This window comes from Sylvia atricapilla, chromosome 1, assembly GCF_009819655.1.
Source record: "Sylvia atricapilla isolate bSylAtr1 chromosome 1, bSylAtr1.pri, whole genome shotgun sequence".
Classification (NCBI taxonomy): domain Eukaryota; kingdom Metazoa; phylum Chordata; class Aves; order Passeriformes; family Sylviidae; genus Sylvia; species Sylvia atricapilla.
In genome coordinates, this window is record NC_089140.1 from 19,407,729 (window position 1) to 19,428,354 (window position 20,626).

The 20,626-nt window shown below is 36.0% G+C and overlaps 1 protein-coding gene across 1 annotated transcript in view; it reads right to left on the reverse strand.

Annotated features, from left to right (window-relative positions):
* Positions 1–1,992: 1,992 nt before the first annotated feature.
* Positions 1,993–20,626, reverse strand: part of MALRD1 (MAM and LDL receptor class A domain containing 1) — a 229,147-nt gene continuing 210,513 nt past the window's right edge. Inside the window, 5 exon segments of the mRNA XM_066316924.1 lie at positions 1,993–2,383; positions 3,115–3,171; positions 4,846–4,921; positions 13,436–13,526; positions 13,620–13,702. Coding sequence (XP_066173021.1) covers positions 2,291–2,383; positions 3,115–3,171; positions 4,846–4,921; positions 13,436–13,526; positions 13,620–13,702 — 400 coding nt within the window. The 3' untranslated portion in view covers positions 1,993–2,290.

Below are 20,626 nucleotides of genomic sequence, written 5' to 3' on the forward strand. Positions count from 1 at the left end.
TGTATTGAATATAATTAAATCTGTTTTTCTTCATGAAATAAGAAGAGAAAAAAATTTTGAAGTTCAGGAAGACTAAAAGAAGATTGTAAACATTCTGTCAATTATAAAAATTGCAAATTTGAAAGGCTTACCTTGTTTTAGAGATTATCAAGAAGAGTCACAGTTCTCTTAGGAGATAATTACTGATGAGTAATATAATGTTCCCTGAGTTCTTTTACAACAATTCTTTATAATCATCTACTTTTATTTGGGAAATTAAAATATGAATACAATAAATTGTAAAATAAATATATTTTTGTTTCATAAGGGAGAATGTGATAAAATTCTACCATTGTTAATTCTACCACTGTTAATTCTATCCTTTTCATTAATGTGAATTTTTACAGATATACAGAGCATGACTCTGTAAATGGAGATTTAAGAACTATAGCATAACCATCATTTCAGTGTTTAATGAAATTCTGCAAGAAGTGCTAATCTATTGCAGAATGAATGAGAATTTGAGCACATGGGCTTTACCATGTAGGGATGTTCAGTGCTTGTTTATAATGTGGAGACAAATAATCTCAAACAGATTTATCAAAATATCAGTTTAGGAGCTGGAGGCACTTGGCACTTTCCTGGATCAAATGTATTCTCTGTGTCTCAACCTAACAGGTACAAGTATAACAAGAAAATTCTGTGTTTCAGTAATACCAATCTTGTTTCAGAAAGAAAACAGCATGTGTGACCACGTTTCCTTATTTAGATCCCTAATGAATAGTATTTGTTAACTTTCAGCTAGATGGCATTAAGGCAGGTGTGTGTATGAATACAGCAGAGAGGCACTTATGAGCATATTGCTGGAAAGGTATGGGAAGAATGCTAGGTAAACATCACACCTTGTTATTCCTACCACCCATGAAACAGCATGCCAGTCAGACACAAAAAAAAAAAAAAAAAAAAAAAATCTAAGTCAAAAAATAGTTCTGTGGCCCAGATAGAAAGATATACAGATATAGAAAGATGTAGGTTATGGTCATTCTACAAAATAAAAATAAAGGAAAAACAAAACACCAAACCCAAATCAAGAAGTCCTGTGCATGATGGAATGAAGGCAAGCATCAGTATGCTTTTCTGTCTGGAGACTCGAAAGTCTAATAAATGTCAAGCAATTCAGCTTTCCCTGAATAAAGGTATTAACAAAGATACCATCTCTGGTGCAGATGTCTGTTTTTACGAAATTTGTAGAAATTTAGTAACTTTAAGACTTGCCAGTGGGTATAAAATTAGGCAGGCTGTAGAAATACAGTATGGGAAAAAACACAAGCACAGCAGGAACGCTTAAGCCTTCAAGCTAAAAATTACAATCATGCAATGCAAGCGGGTATTATGGAAGATGATATTTTGTCAGGTTATTTAAAGTGTAAACACTGTTACCAGCTATGCCTGGTACCACCAAGGATGACAATCGAAATCACAAAGCACTCCAAAATTCCTCCCCAATATCTTTCTCATGGAGGCATGGGCTGGCATAAGTTCCAGCTGTGCAGGAGGCCAACCTGTTCAGCAGAAATATGGTTTCCTGAACATGCCAGTTTCCACTCTCTGTCAGCTAAATTTGTCAGGAGCACTGGGGTCAGAACTACAGAACTGTAGAGCGGACCAGATGGAAATTCGTCCAACTATCAAAGTTAATAATAAAAAATATTTTTAAAAAATATTTAAAATTTTTAATATTTTAATATCTGGTGTATCACAGATGAATCACACGCTGAGCCAATATTCAAATCTGTGATTCATGACCACTCTTGATTTAGTTCGATAGGTTTCTAATTTTATAAATACTTTTGTTTTACTTCTGCATCTTTGAAAACTAAAAACGTCAGTTAAAATCCCTTTCTAATGCAAAATTACAGAAGTGTTTAAGTCATCATTTCCCAAATCAGTTCTCAAAAAATAATGATTCCCAAACCTAAAGAATCTGGATTTGATTAAACATTTTATTAACATGCTGGAATTTGAACTGTACAAATGTAAAATGAATTCATAGTTAGAATTATCAATCTCTTTCTGCACCAACAGAAGTGACAAATGTCTGTATTAATTATGGTTTACTTATGTATGGATTCAATTTTTAATATAAATTAACTTTTTAAAATTCCTTTAATAAAGTTATTCTGTGATGAGTTATTAATTCATATTGCAAATACTACAATATCATGGCACCCTTCTAGATTTTATAATAAATCTTTAGCAAAGAGTTACAATCGCTATTGATCCTACTTTGTGTTTATGTTTTCAAGTTATGTTATATTTTACATAATTTCTCCATGTCTTCTGCTGCTACACCGTAGAGAGGATTTGGAAAAGAAGTAGCATTCACACTTTCATTAAATGGATACTAAAAGAAAAAAGAGATAATGGAATTTAAAATCAAAATTATTCAATTAATTTTTAAAAATACACATACAAACGGCTGTAGATTCATTATAGAAGTAACATATTAAAGAAAACTATAAAATCTCTAAAAATTTTTAGACTAGACTTTCAACTGAATAAAGTTAGCATAGCTCCACCAAAACAATTACCAATCACATGTACCTGATCAAGTCATTCAACCTACTTTTGCATCTGTTTCCACTTTTCTTCCCCTTGTCTCCAGAGACGTTGCTCTAATATAGATTTAGTATTATTTTAGGCAATCTGCACACAGTAGTGCAATTGCAGTGGGTCACCAGCTTTGGTACATGACATTGTAATTTCCTTTTATTCAAGGAAATGGTAATCATTTCTTTCAATGAAAAATGTTTGAGAAAATAGGTAAAATGAACCCTTCAGGTAAGGATTTCAGTAATTCTAAACATTTTCTTCAGCATCTGCCTAGAATTAAACTTACTGAATTAGTGTATGGTGTAACAAGTAGCTATGATGAGCAACACTACTAGCTAGAACTGTTGTTATGAGGTCCTTGCCAACCCAGTTCAGCCTTGGTCATCTTTCTCAGATTTCCAGAGGTGCTAGCAGTATAAGTAGCAATACACCATTGACTTCAAGTGACATTTTTCCTTTTCCTCTACAAATGAATTTCCTTTACTAGCCCAACACACATCCTAGAAATGTATTAGTACATACCTCATGCCATGGAGAAACACTGATTTGAACAGCAGATGAGGTGGCATAACCAGGAGACTATAAAAAGAAAAAAACTGCTTCAGAATATTTTTAGTGAGCTGGAAATATAATCTGCCATGTGGCACCTGGGTAACACATTCTATGGATCTAAAATTATGAGGCAGTATTATGAGCAAGAGTGTAGCTATGCTAAACCCACATGATTTTGGTGTTCAGAAAGCTTCAGGAGAACTGTTCTTTATGAAGCTTAGAGACTCCCACAAGGGCATAACTTGTGAGAATTCAGCTGGAGACAAGAGCTTTTGCTCACATTCTGTCATCTCTTTTGATTGATGATATACTATTCAGATTTAAGTCTCATCAGACTTGGAGAAAACTCATAATGCCTGTTTTCTTTTAAAAAGAAGAATTAGTGTAAACATGTATTTTCCCTGCCTTGGAGAAAATAGAGGAAATTCTGGTACATGGCTGGACTTCAATCACGATGCCTGGGGCTGTCTTCCATGAAAATGTCTCTCCTGACTCTGTGCTTCTGTTTTCCAACTTGCTATTAAATGAAGCCTGTCAGGAATCTATTTTAACTAAAATAAAAATGTCCTGATGAATTGGACATGATTGTTATGGGAATGTTTCCAACTTGGAACTCTCACAAACTCCAACCTGTAAGTGAATTCATTTGATCTAATGTCTCTAAAATCGGGTGATAGGACCTTTTTACAGAAAGTAAATGGCATGTCATAGTTAATCCTATTCAAAACTGCAATGGAATCTTATATTATTGACTGTGTGAAGGACAAGGAAGTTTAATTTTCTATTTCAAACCAACCCTAGCTTTTTCAATGCTAATAAGGTAAGGGTAGTATCAAAATAAGGGCAGGAAGTATATTTAAAATATATTTTTGGCTTTTTTTCTTTTTACTCTAAGGTTCATTGTCTATATTATTTTTAATTATAAATGAAATATCAGAGATATCTTCATTTTAATTCAGTCAATTTATTTCTTGTTAAACATAAGACATGAATTTTAGTTATCATTGTAATATGATAATTAAATCTTGCCTTTAATTCTTGTGCTGCAATATGTTCACTTTTATATATATTTTCTTAAAAAAAATTATTTGTCACTCTATCAGTCTCTTAATTCTGCTCAGCAGATGGTACTAGGAAAATGTGTGGCCAATTGCTTGTTTAGTGTCAAGGTGAATTTTACAGCGATGGTCATTGTGATGTATGTGTAAGGTACTGGGAAGGATTATGAACTGTTTTATTAAAGTTAAGTGAGTGTGCAAAGGCAGCTTGGTTACTGAATCATGCATTTTGTGTTTTTGTTGTTGTTGATGTGTTTCTGTTGTTGTGTGTTTGCTTTGTTGGATATTTTTTCTTGGTTTTATTTGGGTTTTTCTTTTAATTTATTTTCCAGATACAGAAGGTGATAAGTCTCATGGAGTTTATTATTATCTATGTGTATATTTAATACAAAGCACTTTTTTTCCTCCAAATCATCAACCCATAGTCATAATAATTACAAACAGTGAGATGTTGTCAAAACTGAGCTGATTTCATACATTAAAATGTTTTTAAAATGCACCGAAACTGATCTGAGTACTGGAAGAATTTCTAATTCTCACTTTTTTTATTAAATAGAATTCACTGAGGGATTACATTCTTTTAATGGACTACTATTTGAGGACTACAACCTCACATTTTTCTAAACATACAGAGGCAGCTTACCTTTACTTTCCCAGATGAACGAAGGTCTTCGTACAATGGATTGGCAAATGAAGAAATAGCAGTTTCTTTCACTTTCCTTGAGAAGTCAAACAACAACAACCACCAAAAACATAAAACCAAAATAAACAACGACAACCAAAAAAAAAAAAAAAAAAAGAAAAAACCAACAACAACAAAGAAAAAACCCACTCTATCACACAGGTCATCAGAGAACCAAATAGATTAAAGTTGAAAAGACTTGAGTCCAAAAAAATAGGTGGCTAAATACATTTACAACTGAACTCTACTGAAATTAATGAAATTAAACCAATATTCTGGATAAATAATATCTAGGTTAAAATAATGATTTTTCATCTGTTTCTTCTAAAATATATATATGCTTCTGGATGTGCATAGAACTATTTAGTATTTTTAAAATGCAGATATAGTGCTACACATTAAATAAAACATGAGATTATCTTTAAAGTTACATTCCTATAGTTTGTTTCCATGGGATGAGATCATGTTCTTCGTGTGTTTTGCTATCACACTGACAATTCAGTGATTAACATGGTCTTAGGTTCCAAGTTCAAAAGCACCTTAGTTATTCAATCATTACAAGTACTCCAGTTTTCCAATTAATTGGCAAAAAAACTTGCATTTTGGGTCAAAATGATCAGCATCAGTTCTAAAGCTATACAAGCTACCCATACCTTTTGCTACAAAGCCAGGAAAAAATAATCACTTGAGGTATTGAAATGCAAATCTTTCATTAATTAACACAATGCCTTAAAGAATTTATGATAGCTTATTAGGACAAATTTTTCTATTTATGGATTTCATGCCCATTACCTCATCTGGAGGTTTAAAGATATGCTTTCTTTATAGAGTTCTTCACATATCCCATATGTTTTTTTGGAAGCACTTTTGGCCTGTGCAATTAATCGCATTTATTCTGCAAAATCAGAATGGGCATGGAAGTTGCTGCCTGGATCTAAATTTTTTTCCCATATAGATGACTAGTTGTTAATATTCCATATTGCTTGAAATCACAGAATCGTGGAATCAATTATGTTGGAAGAGAATTCTAAGATCACTGAGTCCAACATTTGACTGGTTACCACCTTGTCAGCTGGACTAAGCTCCATGTACAGCCCCTTCCACCTCCAGGTTTAGTGACTCCACCTCCATTGGCAGTCTGTTCCAATGCTTAACAACCCTTACGGTGAAGAAATTCTTCCTCATGTCCAGCCTGAAGTTCCCTGGTACAGCTTCAGGCCATGTCCTCTTGTCCTGTCACTTGTTGCTGGGAGAAGGGACTGACCCCCTGACCTGCCCACAGCCTCCTACCTCAGGTTGTAGAGAGCAGTAAGGTCTGCCCTGAACCCCCTTTTCTACAGGTGAAAGACTTCCTGCTCCCTCAGTTGCTCCTCACAGGACCTAATTTCTAGACCCTTCACAAGCCTTGTTGTTCTGGACTCTCTCCACCACCTCAGTGTCTTTGTTGCAGTGAGAGGCCCAGAATAACCAAAGATGTTCCAATACTATATAAAAAGCAACTGATATACTAGTTGAAATTACTGAAGAATGAATCAGAAGCTACTCTTTGCTTTTGAAGAGATGCAGTTAGTATTTTGGGGTTCTATCTACAGTTTTTATGAATAAGAGCATATGCCTTGTGTACATAGAACATGTACAGTATTCTAAGAAAAAAAAATTCCCTAGAGCTTCCCATCAATCTTGATGACAGAGAAATAAATTTTGTTGTGTTAAAAAGTGCTTCTGTTCCAAAGCTGCTCCTACAGGTGTTTGAAGGCATGTCTCCCTAGAATCTGATAGACAGGCTTCGTGCTACTGTGGCAGGCAGGACTGAGGGGACAACAGCAGTCACAGGAGCACAGCCCATAGGAATTTTGAGAAGGGAAGCTGTTCCTCAGTGGGAACTATAGAGGAGTCACACTGAATGTTTTCTGTTGCAAATATCTAAAACCAGAATGGCTGCTTGGGAGGAAGACACAAGTAAGGCACTACCTTATTAATTAAATCAGTGCAAGAAACTAAGTATGGGTTTTAGACTAAACCAGACGTTTCTCCCTAAATTTTTTTCGCAAGAATGTCAGAAAGTAATTGCTTATAATGCCAGTCTCATAATTTATTTTGATTACCTGACACAACAATGGGGAGAGCTGAATATTTGAACCTGTTAATTTTTTCATTTTATCTAATCTTAACTGTAATAAACCATGATATTCTGATTCATTTAGTTTGTTTAGTGAAGCAATGACAGATTATTTATATGCCTAGTAAGTGTATATTTGCATACCAATCCTCCTGAATAAAGTCCAGAAAACATGTACAAAATTTATTTTTTACTCTAAAATGAAAGCATGGCTCACAAAATCTGAGGCCAGAAGAAAACTCAGATGAAAAGTTTTTAAAGAGTTTGGCTCTGCTTCTGAGCTAGTGCCCAAAGCACCAGGCTTGCATGCCTTAATTTTGGTGCCTCATTTAGACATCACAAACCAACTGTATGGCCTAAAAGCATTATATGGAACCGAGCAAATCTGCCTGGAGTCAGTCGAGACACTTCTAAAGGGCAACCCAAATCACACAATTCTGTGTGAACCACCCTGACTGTGCCAACAGCAAATGTAAGGATAGGGATAGGGCTGATTCTCTTTCATCACTCCATTAAACCTGAGCAGTTTATGTCTTATGCAAGACATATACACAGCTTATTTGGGCAGGAACGTGCTGAGTACTTTGGTCTATCCTGAGGGCAGGAGGGTGCTGAACACAGATCTCCAGCTTCCTCTGCATGGAGGAGAACTAACCAGGAGGATACTGTGCCAAACTGTGGGCACCAGAGTGCTGGCCAAGTTCTTCAACATGTTTGTGGTTGCCGTGCTTAGTGCTGAAATTCCCGTGCTTAGTGCTGTGTTTAGTGCTGTGTATGTCTCAAGGAACAAAATTGAGTCCAGCAGATTTCAGGTGTTCTCCCACTCTAGATCTGAGTCATAAAAAGCATATTTATTGGTCACTGAATCTTAGGGATAATGGGAATTTTATGGCCCAAAATATGGGCACTGTTTGAATTTATGCACCACAAACTCAGGTGGAAAATAAAGTTTCTTAAGTTCTCTTCTGTTCTCAGGAACATTTTTGCCAAAGCAGGTACTACATTATTTAACTTATGTTACACATTCATACAACATATATAAACACATAGATGAATACATATGAATATGTTCATATCTATAATATTATATACATGTATATAAAAATGTCCATATATATATGATTACCCCATGTTTGTGAATGCAGCAAACAATTATTTCTAAGGGATATCAATAGATAGCCTTAAAATTTCTGAAATATTTTCAAATTACTTAAAAGACCTTAAAGAAAATGCAAGTGAAAATTAATAAAAATTACATTTACACAAGTGTTGTAATCTATCAATTGGATGAGGTAGTAACTGCAGTAAAAAAAGTAAAAATAGAAAGTAAAATAAAGTAAAAAAAACCCTAAAATATATGTGTAAGGTGGTTTAGAGAGAACTGGGTTTTCTTGCACAACCAGAAATACCACAATAGGAAAGGAGAGAATTAATCATTCTAGGTTGAGGTAACATGAGGCATAGCTTTGCTAAGCTCGTCTGCATTCTTTAGTAGTTAAAACTGCTGCCTTGTCAGAGATTTCTCCTCTACAATTTCACAAAGACAGGAAGAAGTTGTATGCTCCACAAAATACCCACCAGTGGATAAATAGACTGCTGAGTAACATCATTCATGTTAATGGAAAATTAATGCATTTAGATTTCATTTTTTTGGATGCAAGACCTCATAATTTTGTACCTTTCAATAGACGTTTCAAAGAAGAAAACATCTTATACAGAATACAGTTTTTTAGGAAATACAGTACTGGAGGAATACTTGGCATCTGATCCCTAACAACAATGACAAAATCCTAGTGGACCAAAGATTTAATTACAATTAAGATACTAATTAATATAATCCCTTAAAAGATTTTTTTTATAGGTGTGTTAAAGCTTCAGTTTTTAATGGAAATTAAAACTCAAGATCTTAATTTTGAAAACATATTTAAAACTTTTTCAACCAAATTTAGGTTTTCTGGAGTAGTCTGTATTTTGCACATCCCATGAAAGAAATGGAGGCATGATGCAAGGAGAGAAGACTTTCCAAAAGCTGAATCTAAAATAATGTACAAGTCACTTGGATGTTTTATTCGACTGTTAATGTGCTGTATGAGTTTCCTAAGTCTGTACTTTTGTAACTTTTGAGTCACTTTAGGGAATTTTATTTATTTTTTTTAAATCACTCCTTTGCAACTTTCATCTTCATAATCTTGAAGGCTACAGACTACAGAGATTGCCTCTGTTTAAGCATATTTCCTCTTATTTCTGTGCAATCATTCCTATGGGTGATGATCATCAGCTGTACATTTCAGAAAAATTGAAAACTTCTGACTATAGTACTCACCCTTCAGAAGAAAAATATTCTACAGAAGAATGAATGGATTTGGATAGCAGCATTAAACTAGTACCACAATTCCCAAACAACAGTTATGGCTGATGCTTCCAAATTTTGGTTTACTTTTTCCCATAAAACTGCACATTTTTTTTTCCATTATACATGATCTATGTCTGTCCCTGTTCCAGTTCACAAGCTGAAAGCGATTCAATAAATGTCATTATACTGTCATTCTATTTATCTCTTTGGGATATAGGAACAGGGGCACAGCCAGCAATGATCTCTGGCAGCCCTTCAGATCTGTTTGGAGAGCTTCCCTTGGAGTACACCACCCATTCCTCTACACCAGACCTCCAGAAGGGTATGGTCTAATTGCACAAAGTCTGGCAACAGAAACTGGGAATCATCATAATCATAAGTAAACCTTAGCTATGGAGAAAGGCAAAAGCAGTGAGCTTGTTTAGCCTGAAGAAAGCAGCCAGTAAGGAGGCATGACAACTTGCTTCAAGAACAGAAAAACTTTCTTGAAGGAGGAAGGAAATGATCTGTTATTGTCCATGGTGAATAGGCATGATCTTAAATGATAAACATACATATAAGCAGTTGGAAAATAACTTTCTAACAGCAAACTTCTTTCTACCCAAGGTACCAATATAGCCTGAGGATGCCATCAAATTCATGTTGCTAGAGGTTTTTGAATGCAAACTCAGGAGTGATACAATTGAGTCTGAAGCGGCAGGATGAAAAATGGCCTCTCTGGGCCCCTTCTTCTCATGATTTTCTATCATTTTAAAATGCTTTCTCAGAACACTTCAGTTTTTCACTCTTTTCCTTGTGTGGCAAGATACACTCTATATACTTTGGAAGGGTAATGTTCTGTGTTCATTAAGATTGACAGGACTGATAACAGTAGCTGTAGATAATGTAGCTGTGGTACATCAGCCTTGCAGCAGATGGCAGAGTTCAAGAACAGGGAAGAAACCAACTGAAATGATCCAGGCATGTTGACTGCTTTGGAGGCAATAGCAAAAAGGCATTGCTTGGCTGGACAGAATGTCACTTACTTTTCATATTCTCACATTTCAAATTACAGTGAAGCATTAGAAGACAGCTGCAACAAAATGGAAGCTAAAACGAAGTTTTGCTTCTTTCTGGTCAACAAGGACAGATGTCACTGATGGAGTGGAGCAGCTGGCAGCCTTCCCTTCTGGATTAGGGAACATCATCTCTATAGTGCAAGCAGGAATGAGGGAAACTCACAGGATTCCCTGATTTGGAGTTTCCATACAAAAATTTCACACATCCCCAGCTGGGGGCTGGAAGTATCTGGCATATCTGAGCCCTGTCATGGTAATGAAGTATGATGCTGCCAGGCCGTGTAAGGCTGCTTTTGTCCATCAGGAAGTAAACTTACATGATGACTTCCAGTAACTCCCACTCATTAACTGGAGTGTTTAAAGCCTGCCGACCAGAAAATAAATTCTGCAGAGGAGAAGGAGAAGGAGATAGCAAAGAGGAGGTGGGGCATCCATTCTTGGCTGAAAGGAAGGATTAAGGCACTATTAATATTTCCAGAGAAGAGGGACAAATGTGACTTAGGTCCTCACTGCTGTTAGTGACAATTTTCTAGCTGGCAATTGCCTGAGGCATCCCCAGCCTAGCCCTACTGCCTCCTACCTGGTTTTCTGATGAAAAAAATATTACTTCTATTGGACTCTTAAGCTTCTCCAGTTTTTGTGCACGTTTATGTATTATTTCCACTGAACCTGCATACCATTTTAAGATGTCATGGGAACTAGCACCTACAACTCCTAATGCGCCTCTGGAGAACCATCTGCCAATGCCTGCATGGGTGGGTCTATACAGTAAAGCAAGGGGACACAAACAGAAATTACATAAAAATAGCTAGCAAAAGAATTTATCAAAAGGTAGTAAATATGGCCTCAAGTGTGTGAAAGCTTGCCTAGAGTGACTCTAGTGCCTAATGACTCTAAGAAAACAACATGGCTTAGGAGGGCTAAAAGCAGACACAAGTAAAATTAACTGTAGGACAGTATTATTTATGTGCCAGTAAAATCCTCTCATTCATCAAATCACTTTAAAAAAAAAAAATCAGGAGTAAAATCTCAAGCCTCTGTGTGGTGCTGTCACATTGAACATTTTACAGACTTATGCAAATGCAAGTCACTTCTTATGATAAAGCCTTATCCTAAAGATCCAGACTTCAGTACGTTAACATTGGCTGCATTTTGACTAGTCACTTCTGATTACTGATTAAGCAGTTCAGGAGTAACTTGCCTTAATTTACTGCTATGTTTCCAGCTGTTATTTTTGTATATCAAATCATGGTAGGCACTTGGTAGTTGAAGAGGAAGAGCCTGGGTGAACTTATCTTCTCCAATTCAAAGCTTCAGATTTTATTGTTTTCACAATTTCAAACAAATTGACATTTAATAGCTAGATTTTTTTCTTAGCAAGACATCTATTAAAGCATTTTAACTTACACGTTAAGTCGACTGTTATTAAAAGCAATGAAAGTAACAATTTTATTTGTAGTTTGGGCAAAATGATTTGACAACCTCAGTTTCTAAAAGACAAAATTTGTAATATTGTAATTAAATTTGTAAAATTTGTAAATTCTAATAGTCACAAAAATTTCCTTCATCATAACTTACCTTTCTGGAAGCTTTAATGAAAATAGTCAAGAACAGAATAAGCTTTGTCTTTTGAGTTTACCTACTTCTCTGTCTCACAGCTCTGATTCTCTGCATATAAGGGCTGTGGTATATTCTTGGAGCCAAACTAAGATCCTCATTCATCCCTGTCTTATACCTAAGAGGATCATATTGCTTAGCATCATATTGCAACAGGGTACAAAAAAGACTACATTTTTAAGCATATATAATTACAAGAAAAGAAAAAATATTCCTTAAATACAGATATGTGGGTAAAGAGATGTAACTGGCAGTGGAGTAACCTTTAAGCAGATGTTTATGAAAGAGAAAGGAGGGAGTTTTGAGTGAGAGCACAAAAGTAGTGTAAGAACCAACAATATCTTTTAAATTAAAATACCATCAAATATGTTCTGAGAAATTAAACTCTTTTTTTTTAAGATAACTATTGAAATCACAAAAAAGAAAAATCTAGCACCTCTTACAATACAAGTAATCTTGCACTTCTGAAGTACTTTTCCGTATGTGTGCCTTAGCAGGTTGTTTTAATGTGAATGAATTAAATCTTTAAGCCTCATGAAATCAGATAAGGAAATGTTACTCCTGCTTTAAGGAAGAGGAAGGAGTGTAAGGAAAGCAGGTGAAGCTGTGCACTCAATTAACAGAAGCACAACCAATAAAGGTTTCTGCTTCAACATGTTGCTTCTGTGTCCATGGACAGCTCTACCTGTCAGGGGAGCATGCAGAGACAGGAGACGTGTCAGCAGCAATAATGTCAGAACAGGAGTCTGCACAGATTAGTAGATACTTTGGGAGATAACAACATCCCCAAAGAGAGGAAAGTCTACAGCAGAGAACAAGTTTAAAGGAAAAGAGACAGCTTTGAAGATGAATTCTAGAGAAGAAAATGAAGGATAAGGAAAATCTAACAACACAAAAATGGACAAGGAAATGTGCAACAGGAATTGCTGAAAGGGAGGGACAGTACTGACAGAGAAGGATCTAGCAGAATAAGTTGAGAGATAGGCAGAGAAGCAATACAGAAATTAGAGTAAAATAAACAGAAAAAAACCCCTTAAATTGGGGAGGAGAAAAAAACCAGAGATTATTAGAGGAGAGAAAAAGCAGAAATTATCAGAGAGATGACAAGAAGGCCTTGCAAATATATTTGTGAAATAATGAATTGTCAGTTAAAGGCATATCTTTCAACGTATCCTGAATTTTATAATTTAAGAATACTCATACAATGCCACAATCAAAACACTCTTGGCAATCAAGCCATTGTTTCCAGACTGGAGTCCACTAAGGTCAGCTTTTGTTGCTTAGTGTTGCATATGAAGACAGACTGTGGGGAAATTTAAAAGTTGAAACCAACGAGCCTGGGCAGCTGGCCATTGCTCTGTGCCACATTTGTGTCTGCTATATGCAAAATAAAGTTTCACTTACGTTTCTGGCACTTTCTTCTTCAAAAGAAAATACAAGGCAGCAGCTGTAATTTTAATCAGTAAGAAACCGATACCCAATCCAATCCAAATATCTGCAAAATCAGAGCAATCAAAGGCAGAAATAAGTAAAATGAAAGACTCAAAGAATTGAATTGAAAGATACTACTTTCTTTTTACAGACCTACCATTTTGTAGGAGACTTGAAGCTGGAGGCTGAAGAGGCTTAGCACTTATGTGGCAACGGTTTCCTTTCCATCCTTTTTCACATCTATGAATAAAACAAGAACTGTTGAAGAAAGGAGGAGAAAGGATCATAAACTCCTTCTAAGTGATGAGCAGAGAGGAAATGCCAAAGTTCTGAGTGCCTTTGACAGTGACTAAAGCTTATCCAGGAATCACAAAGAGCAGCATCAAGGTTAATATAATGGAATCTAAGTGAGAAATAAACAAAGCAAACTAAGAAGAGAGAAGATAATAAAACTAAGTTCAAAGATCAGAATTGGCTTCCTTGTTCATAATGCTATCATATTGTTCTTTCACAACAAAAGAAATTTGACTAATTTCCGTGTATCCCCCATGTGAGGGTTAAATACATTTCTGAGCTGAGGAACTGAGACTTCAATACAGAGAAAGACACATAATTAGAATACGAGAAAGATGTTTTTTCTCTCGTCTCTTGATTTGCCTCATTTTTCTATTTTTTTTTTAAAGATACCACTCCAACAAATACCTTGTCAAAAACCAAAGCTACACTTGACTGCAGCCATCTAAAAATTATTCCAAAGTTTCTGTTTGGTAAAATCAAATTTTGATTTGATGTGACCAAAATATAAAATATCTGTCACAAGCTTTGCTGTTCTTATTTACACTTGTTGCTTAATGGTTAATCACTTTCATCAAAAAGGTCTATATCATTTGTCATTTTAATTTGCCTCAATTAAGCTTTTGTCTACTTGCTTTTATTTGTGGCCTTCTCTCTCGATGAGAATGAGGGGACCCTGGACACCTAGGTGAAGATCAGCTGCCTTTGCTGAGACACAGGCAGTTAGGGAAATCTCAAAAAGGCTGCAGCATAATGGGTTGTTAGGGGACAGCTACATACTGACATCTTCATTTCAGGCACCCCACATGGTGATTTGAACCTCATCCTGAGTGTATTGATGGAATGACTTCTACCAGCTTTCAATTATATGCATGGCTGGTGATTTACGAGCTTCATAAATTTTAAACTTTTTGAAGGGAGTATCAGAAAGAAGTGATAGTAGTAGTCCAGTTTCAGTCCTACTAATGTCAAATGCATGGAAAATTTGTTTCACTTATGATTTTTTTCTTTACAGTTTCACAAACTATTAATGTGGGCTGGAATACCTGTTGAGATGCTTTCTAACTCTAACACTATGATTTTTTTACATAGTCACCATTTTTTAAGATGTCATTTCCAAATTGTAGTTTCTTCTCCTTAAATGTGTAGTATGAAACCTCACATATACACAATTGAATAGACACATAGACACAGTACTCATATAGACACAATTAAATCTTTATATAGAGGTCCTTTAATTTGAAGATGTGAGAGAAGACTTCATGCTATTTGCCATAGTTTAGCACAAGATACTGCCCACATGCCTTACTCTTGCATCTGCACACTGAGTTAACTAGGCATTTCAGAGGGACAAGGGTATTTCATTTTCCCAGAAAATGACTTAAGAGTGGTGGATGTAGAGAGAGGAAGAGTAGGGTGATAGGAGCAGCAAGTATCTGTAGCTGCACTGATAATTAGAATCCTTAAAGGATCAGGGCATGTCAGAAACGAGATCAATATCCCCAGTTTCAGACATGACAGGAAGGTGGCTTCACTAAAGACTAAAAGAGACTGATGCATGATTTGTTGCAATTCAGCGACTGAAAAATTCTGGGCAAAGATTATGCTAGAAGGGAAGTACCAGCCTGACTTGAATACAGCGGGAAGAGAACCCATTTATTTAACCCATTTACCCCACAGATGGTTTTTCTGTGGTTAAAGGGATCCCTTTCTCAAGGTTGGCAATTGATATACTAATGAATCCTAGCTTTAGAAACTGGAACCAGTAACATATTCTGACATGCAAACTTTAAAGAAAAAATGGTATAATTTCAGCTGACAGCTCTGGCTGAGCTGAAGACCCATTGTATTCAGTGACTGAAAATGCCCAGTCTCTTCAATCCTCCTTCTTCAGCTAGTACAAAAATCATGTTATTCATAAGCTGCTCTTTTATGCAGACTGATGATCTTATAAAAATGTCAGATTGCAGCTGGGCTCATACCAGGCTCTGTGGATCCATGTAGAAACATTGCAATCCGATGGTAATCACCCATCAAAAGAATTTTCTGATTGCTCTCAATTGTATAATTTCCTTTCTCCCTGTTTGCCAGATATTCTGTTGAAATAGATACGCTTTTAACCAAAATTGGCCTCTTTCTTGTCACTGCAGAACTTACTTGACTGTAAAAGAAAGAATAAGAAAACAGATTAGCAGCTGTGCCCAAGCACTACTCAGAGTGGCAATGAGAGCTGCCATTTGCTGGTTTGGAGGCACCAGGACATAACTCACCTCAGAGCTGCAAAGAGGTAGCTCTCATAAAGCAGGTGTGTACTGGTAAGACTATAGGAAAGTTCTACTACACAGAAATAGCTAAATGTATCTTCATATGCTGTGTTTCCATTTATTGATGGAATATTTCCACATATTCGTGTTATGTTTGAATTGTGGGTAAAAACAGTTAAGCATTTTTTAGCTTCTCTTCCTATACACACAAGTTTTATGATCTACTGCTAACTCCCTTGCCTTGGCCATTCATCACTCTTTAAATCTCTGGATGCTACATGACACATACCACTTAGGAACCTGATGTCAGACTGTCAAGGTGCAATTTTGGCCAGTGAAATGATTTTTCACTGTGTCCATCTAAGTTGTTACCATAAGTGTCAATGACATTTGCTGGGGAAAAAAACGGATAAAAATGATTAAGCTCGAGCAAAGATAATATCTCTGGAACTTGGTAATTTACAAGGACAAATTCAAAATCAAATAGATGGGGAAAATGTTGTAAAGCATGAAGCATGGGGATTATTTTATTGGGAAAGAAAGGAGTAAAGGAAAAAAATTTTAAGATAGTAAAGACACCAAAGTTAATCCTTAAAGACAAAGATGGAAAAGGAGTGCTAAACAACAAAATATTTTAAGTACTGTAAGTTGGTTAAGTTCTCCCACATGTATCTTCACATATTAATTTATTTATTAAAATTAATTAATTAATTAATTAGTTATTTTTAAACTATGGCAGGGATCTTAGCCATCATCTCTGCCACTGAGGTAAAATATAAGACTATCAGAAAAATCTGGGTTGTAATTTGGAGATTCATTCAACCCTTTATAAGAGTTGTTTTTTCATTGCTAACAAAATTCAATCTTCTCCAGTAAAAAATAAAAGATGAGAAAGTAAGAGTTACAGCCAGTTTAGAAGCCTGAAAACTTCAGTGAGGCTCCAAGAAAAACATGGGAAAATTGCTCGTTAATGTCTTTGGCTCTCAGTTGATACAAACACCGCCTCCAGCTTTTAATGAAGCCAAGCATTTCTGTCACCAGAATAGAGAGAAACTTGTCTTAAATACTCAAAACAATCTTGTTTCATATATGTCTTGCAAGATTTTTTTTTCCTTTTATATCTATCATCTCCAGAAACTCTAGCTGACTACAGTGATAGCTGTGGTGGAGAAATCCCTCTGTAACTTGAGACGACAGGCTAGAATGAGATTTCTGGCACCAATATCTGCCAATAACTTAGATTAGAGAAGAAGAGAAGATAATAGTTCTAGACCATGAAGATAAATAAAATAGAAATAATTTTTTATCACACTACTCCAGTTATTTCACTCTAGTAGACAGCTGAGGGGTACTTTCAAAACAAATATTTTAGGTATGGTCTTGTATAGGATAGTTGGAGGTTTTGCTAAGAAAGCAAAATGACAGTCTTTTACATATTTGAAAATGCTATACCACTATATTATTTTATATTTAACAAAATATAAATATATACATTATGTGTATATATACACACACAAAATATATAAATAATACATTATTTTATATTTAACAAAATCCAGAAACTACTGCAGGTAATAACCAACCAATCAAACTAGTTGGTTAGCTACACAGAATGTATCATCCCTAAGAAATGAGATAACTGTGCCCATTCTCTGAGTCTGACTCTCTATGGCCTTCTGCCTGTGCAGTCCTTTGCAGCTGTGTAAGCTGGGTGTTGCAATGTTGTCCTTCTCATCTAGTGACATTTCCTGTAGACTTCACACTCTGTCCAATGCATGTAGTACTAGGCAGTTGATAAAAATCTGAAAGAGTCCCTCTTTTCATTGAGGAAGAAAATAAAAATGTAGGGAGGAAAAAAGTGGCAAGGACAATCTTGGTATTAATTTACATGGTTTTGAGGAGATGGATGAGGTTTCCCCAGGTGTTTGTACTGAGGGTGCAGAATACACAATCCTTTTACAATCACAAAAAAAGTAGTCTCAACCCTCAAACTTGGTCCTTTGACTGTTTCTAGTAAGTTGTGTCAGTGAGTAACAGCAATAATACCAGGCATCTTTATAGGCAATCAAGTCAAACTTCACCTTTGTACTGTGAAATCCTTGAGACAATCAGTCCTGAAGGGAACTTTAATTACTCTAACAGCATCAAGTCAGAGCAGCCCATGAACCCAAGAGATGACTCCCTTGAAGTCCAGATAGTGAAGGAGAACACTCCTAACTACCCATCCACTGCTGAGCATGGACTGTACTTCTGTTAGGCTAATAAGTTGCTTCTTCAAAATCACAATTACTTTTCTCTCTGATGAGAGCAGCCAGGGATATGCCAATGCTGTTGTGGTGTAAAGACCTTAAGGAGTACAGCTCAACCATGTCTTCTGGGCTATGTGTTAAATCTTCACTAGCAGGGTAATGGGAATTTTGAAGAGCTTCCTTAATAATCCTCTTCTGCTATTTTATTTTTAAGACGTACAATTCTGAAAAGACTCTGAATTTATCTCTTGAGCCATGAAGCTGAAATTCCACATTATTTATGTCCAATTAATTTCCTTGGACTAATGACATCTTGACTAATTATCAGCACACCATTTTACACACGTCTTAAGCTTATCTGAAATACAGATATAGCCATTGCAATCCATTTAGACAGGAAATCCCTCCTAGTTGAAAGAGGAGGAGCTACAGAGAAAGACAGATGAAACAGCACTTGAATACTTCCATCCCAGAGCACGCCCTAATCTATCCTGCCTGACGACAAAACGTCTTCTGCTAGTAGCAAGTTCTTATAGAAAAGTCACTCTGGAAGGGAGAATGTTAACCCTTCAGAATTGCTTCCAGGATTTCCAGCTCATTATTCCCCATATACATATTGTTAATACAGAGGAAAGAACTTAGCATTGCTTGTGTTGCTGCAACCTGTGCCTGCAGTTGTGGCTCATCTCACTCAGAATGAAAAATAAAAACCAGACAAGGCGTTTGTTGTTTTCAGTGTTCAGTCGGGAGAGATTTAATTTACAAGAACATGTCTGGCTAATGCACTGCTTCATTTCTGAGTACTAAAACGTGCCTCCTTTTCCTATTTTTATCTGAAAAATTTGTTGCACAGAAAATCTAATCTGTTATGCCTTATGCACATTCAGAATGACCAAAAGTTATTCAGTCAACTATTTAGTGTACATGGTATTAATAGTATGCAGATTAAGGCAGTAATATGTGGATGATTGTAGCTATATATTCCTCTGAACATGACTGTACAATTTGTAACATCCTTTAGAGAATGTTCTTATGAATCTGCTACAATACAGTGAGCCAGTACCTTCTGTGTGAGCTCAGATTTGCCACTGCCATGTTTCTGATGCATTTTCTGTTTATACTACATTACATGGGAAACATTACACATGAGTGCTGACATTGTCTGGGAGCTGAGCCATGTATGCCAACATGCTGGACAGCTGCTGTACTGCAGTGCAGGCTGCTCCAGGAGTGGTGTTAGAAGATACGGGCAAAAAAACCCACCAAAACCACAACTCTAGTTCCTTGCAGGAAACAGAATTTACATCTTTTTGTTATTTCAGTGCAGAAATTTCTCTGCTCAGTAGTCTTTGCAACCAAAGCTTTACTGGACTCTTGATGGGAACAGCAACTCTTCATTCCATTACAAAGGAAGAAGCAAACTCTACTTCAGCAAAGTAGGTATCCTTTTCACACATACTCCAAAGATCCCCAGACTCTGTGAACTCCTGGGAGCACAGCAAGGAACAAGAAACAAGAGAGGAACAAGAACTCCCTATAAATGGTCATAAAAGAAAGCTGACTAAACTTCTGAATAGAATTATATGATGTGACTGTGTATGGTAACAATTTGACGACCTAGATGTGACTTCCAGTCTGAAAACTGAAAATTCCTAAGTGGCAAATACAAATGAATCAACATGAAGGAGGGCAATATGAGGTATAAACAAATTCTAAAAGGACTATAAGTACTCTGAGAAAAGATCTATGCATCCTCAGATTATTCAAGGAAAGAAATGGCTCACTTTGTATCATAAAAGCATGCAGTATGCATAATGAGTAAGGTATAAGACTTCAGAGATTACAGTGATTAAAGTCATATGGCAGACTGAAAATATCAGATTTAATTTACACAGAAGATGAGTGGGAGCAGATATGCTGAAGGTAAACAAAATGATATATGGTAAATGGAAGAAAAATCATGTGTTGCTGTCTGTCTTCTAGAACATTCAATCAAACTGAAAGGAAATACATCTTAAATTAATAATAAGGGACCTATTTGTCATACAGTTCTTAACTGACCTGAGGGAGTCCTTGCCCCACAGCAAGTTTTAAAAGCCAGGAACTTAATGATATGTAGTAGAGAGAGCTCCTTAAATCAGAGAATGAAACTCTTTAGAGATTGCAGAGCTCAATGTGATAACTGATGACAATTTGGAAGAAAATTCATCTACTGGTATCTTATCTTTTACATGTGTTTTTTCTCCTGTGTGTGCTGGGAGCCGCTCCCAGGTCCCTAGCATGACACGCTGATTACTCATTGCTCTTATAGGCACAATGACAGGTTCTAATTACAGCCTGAGTTGAATTGGAGAACT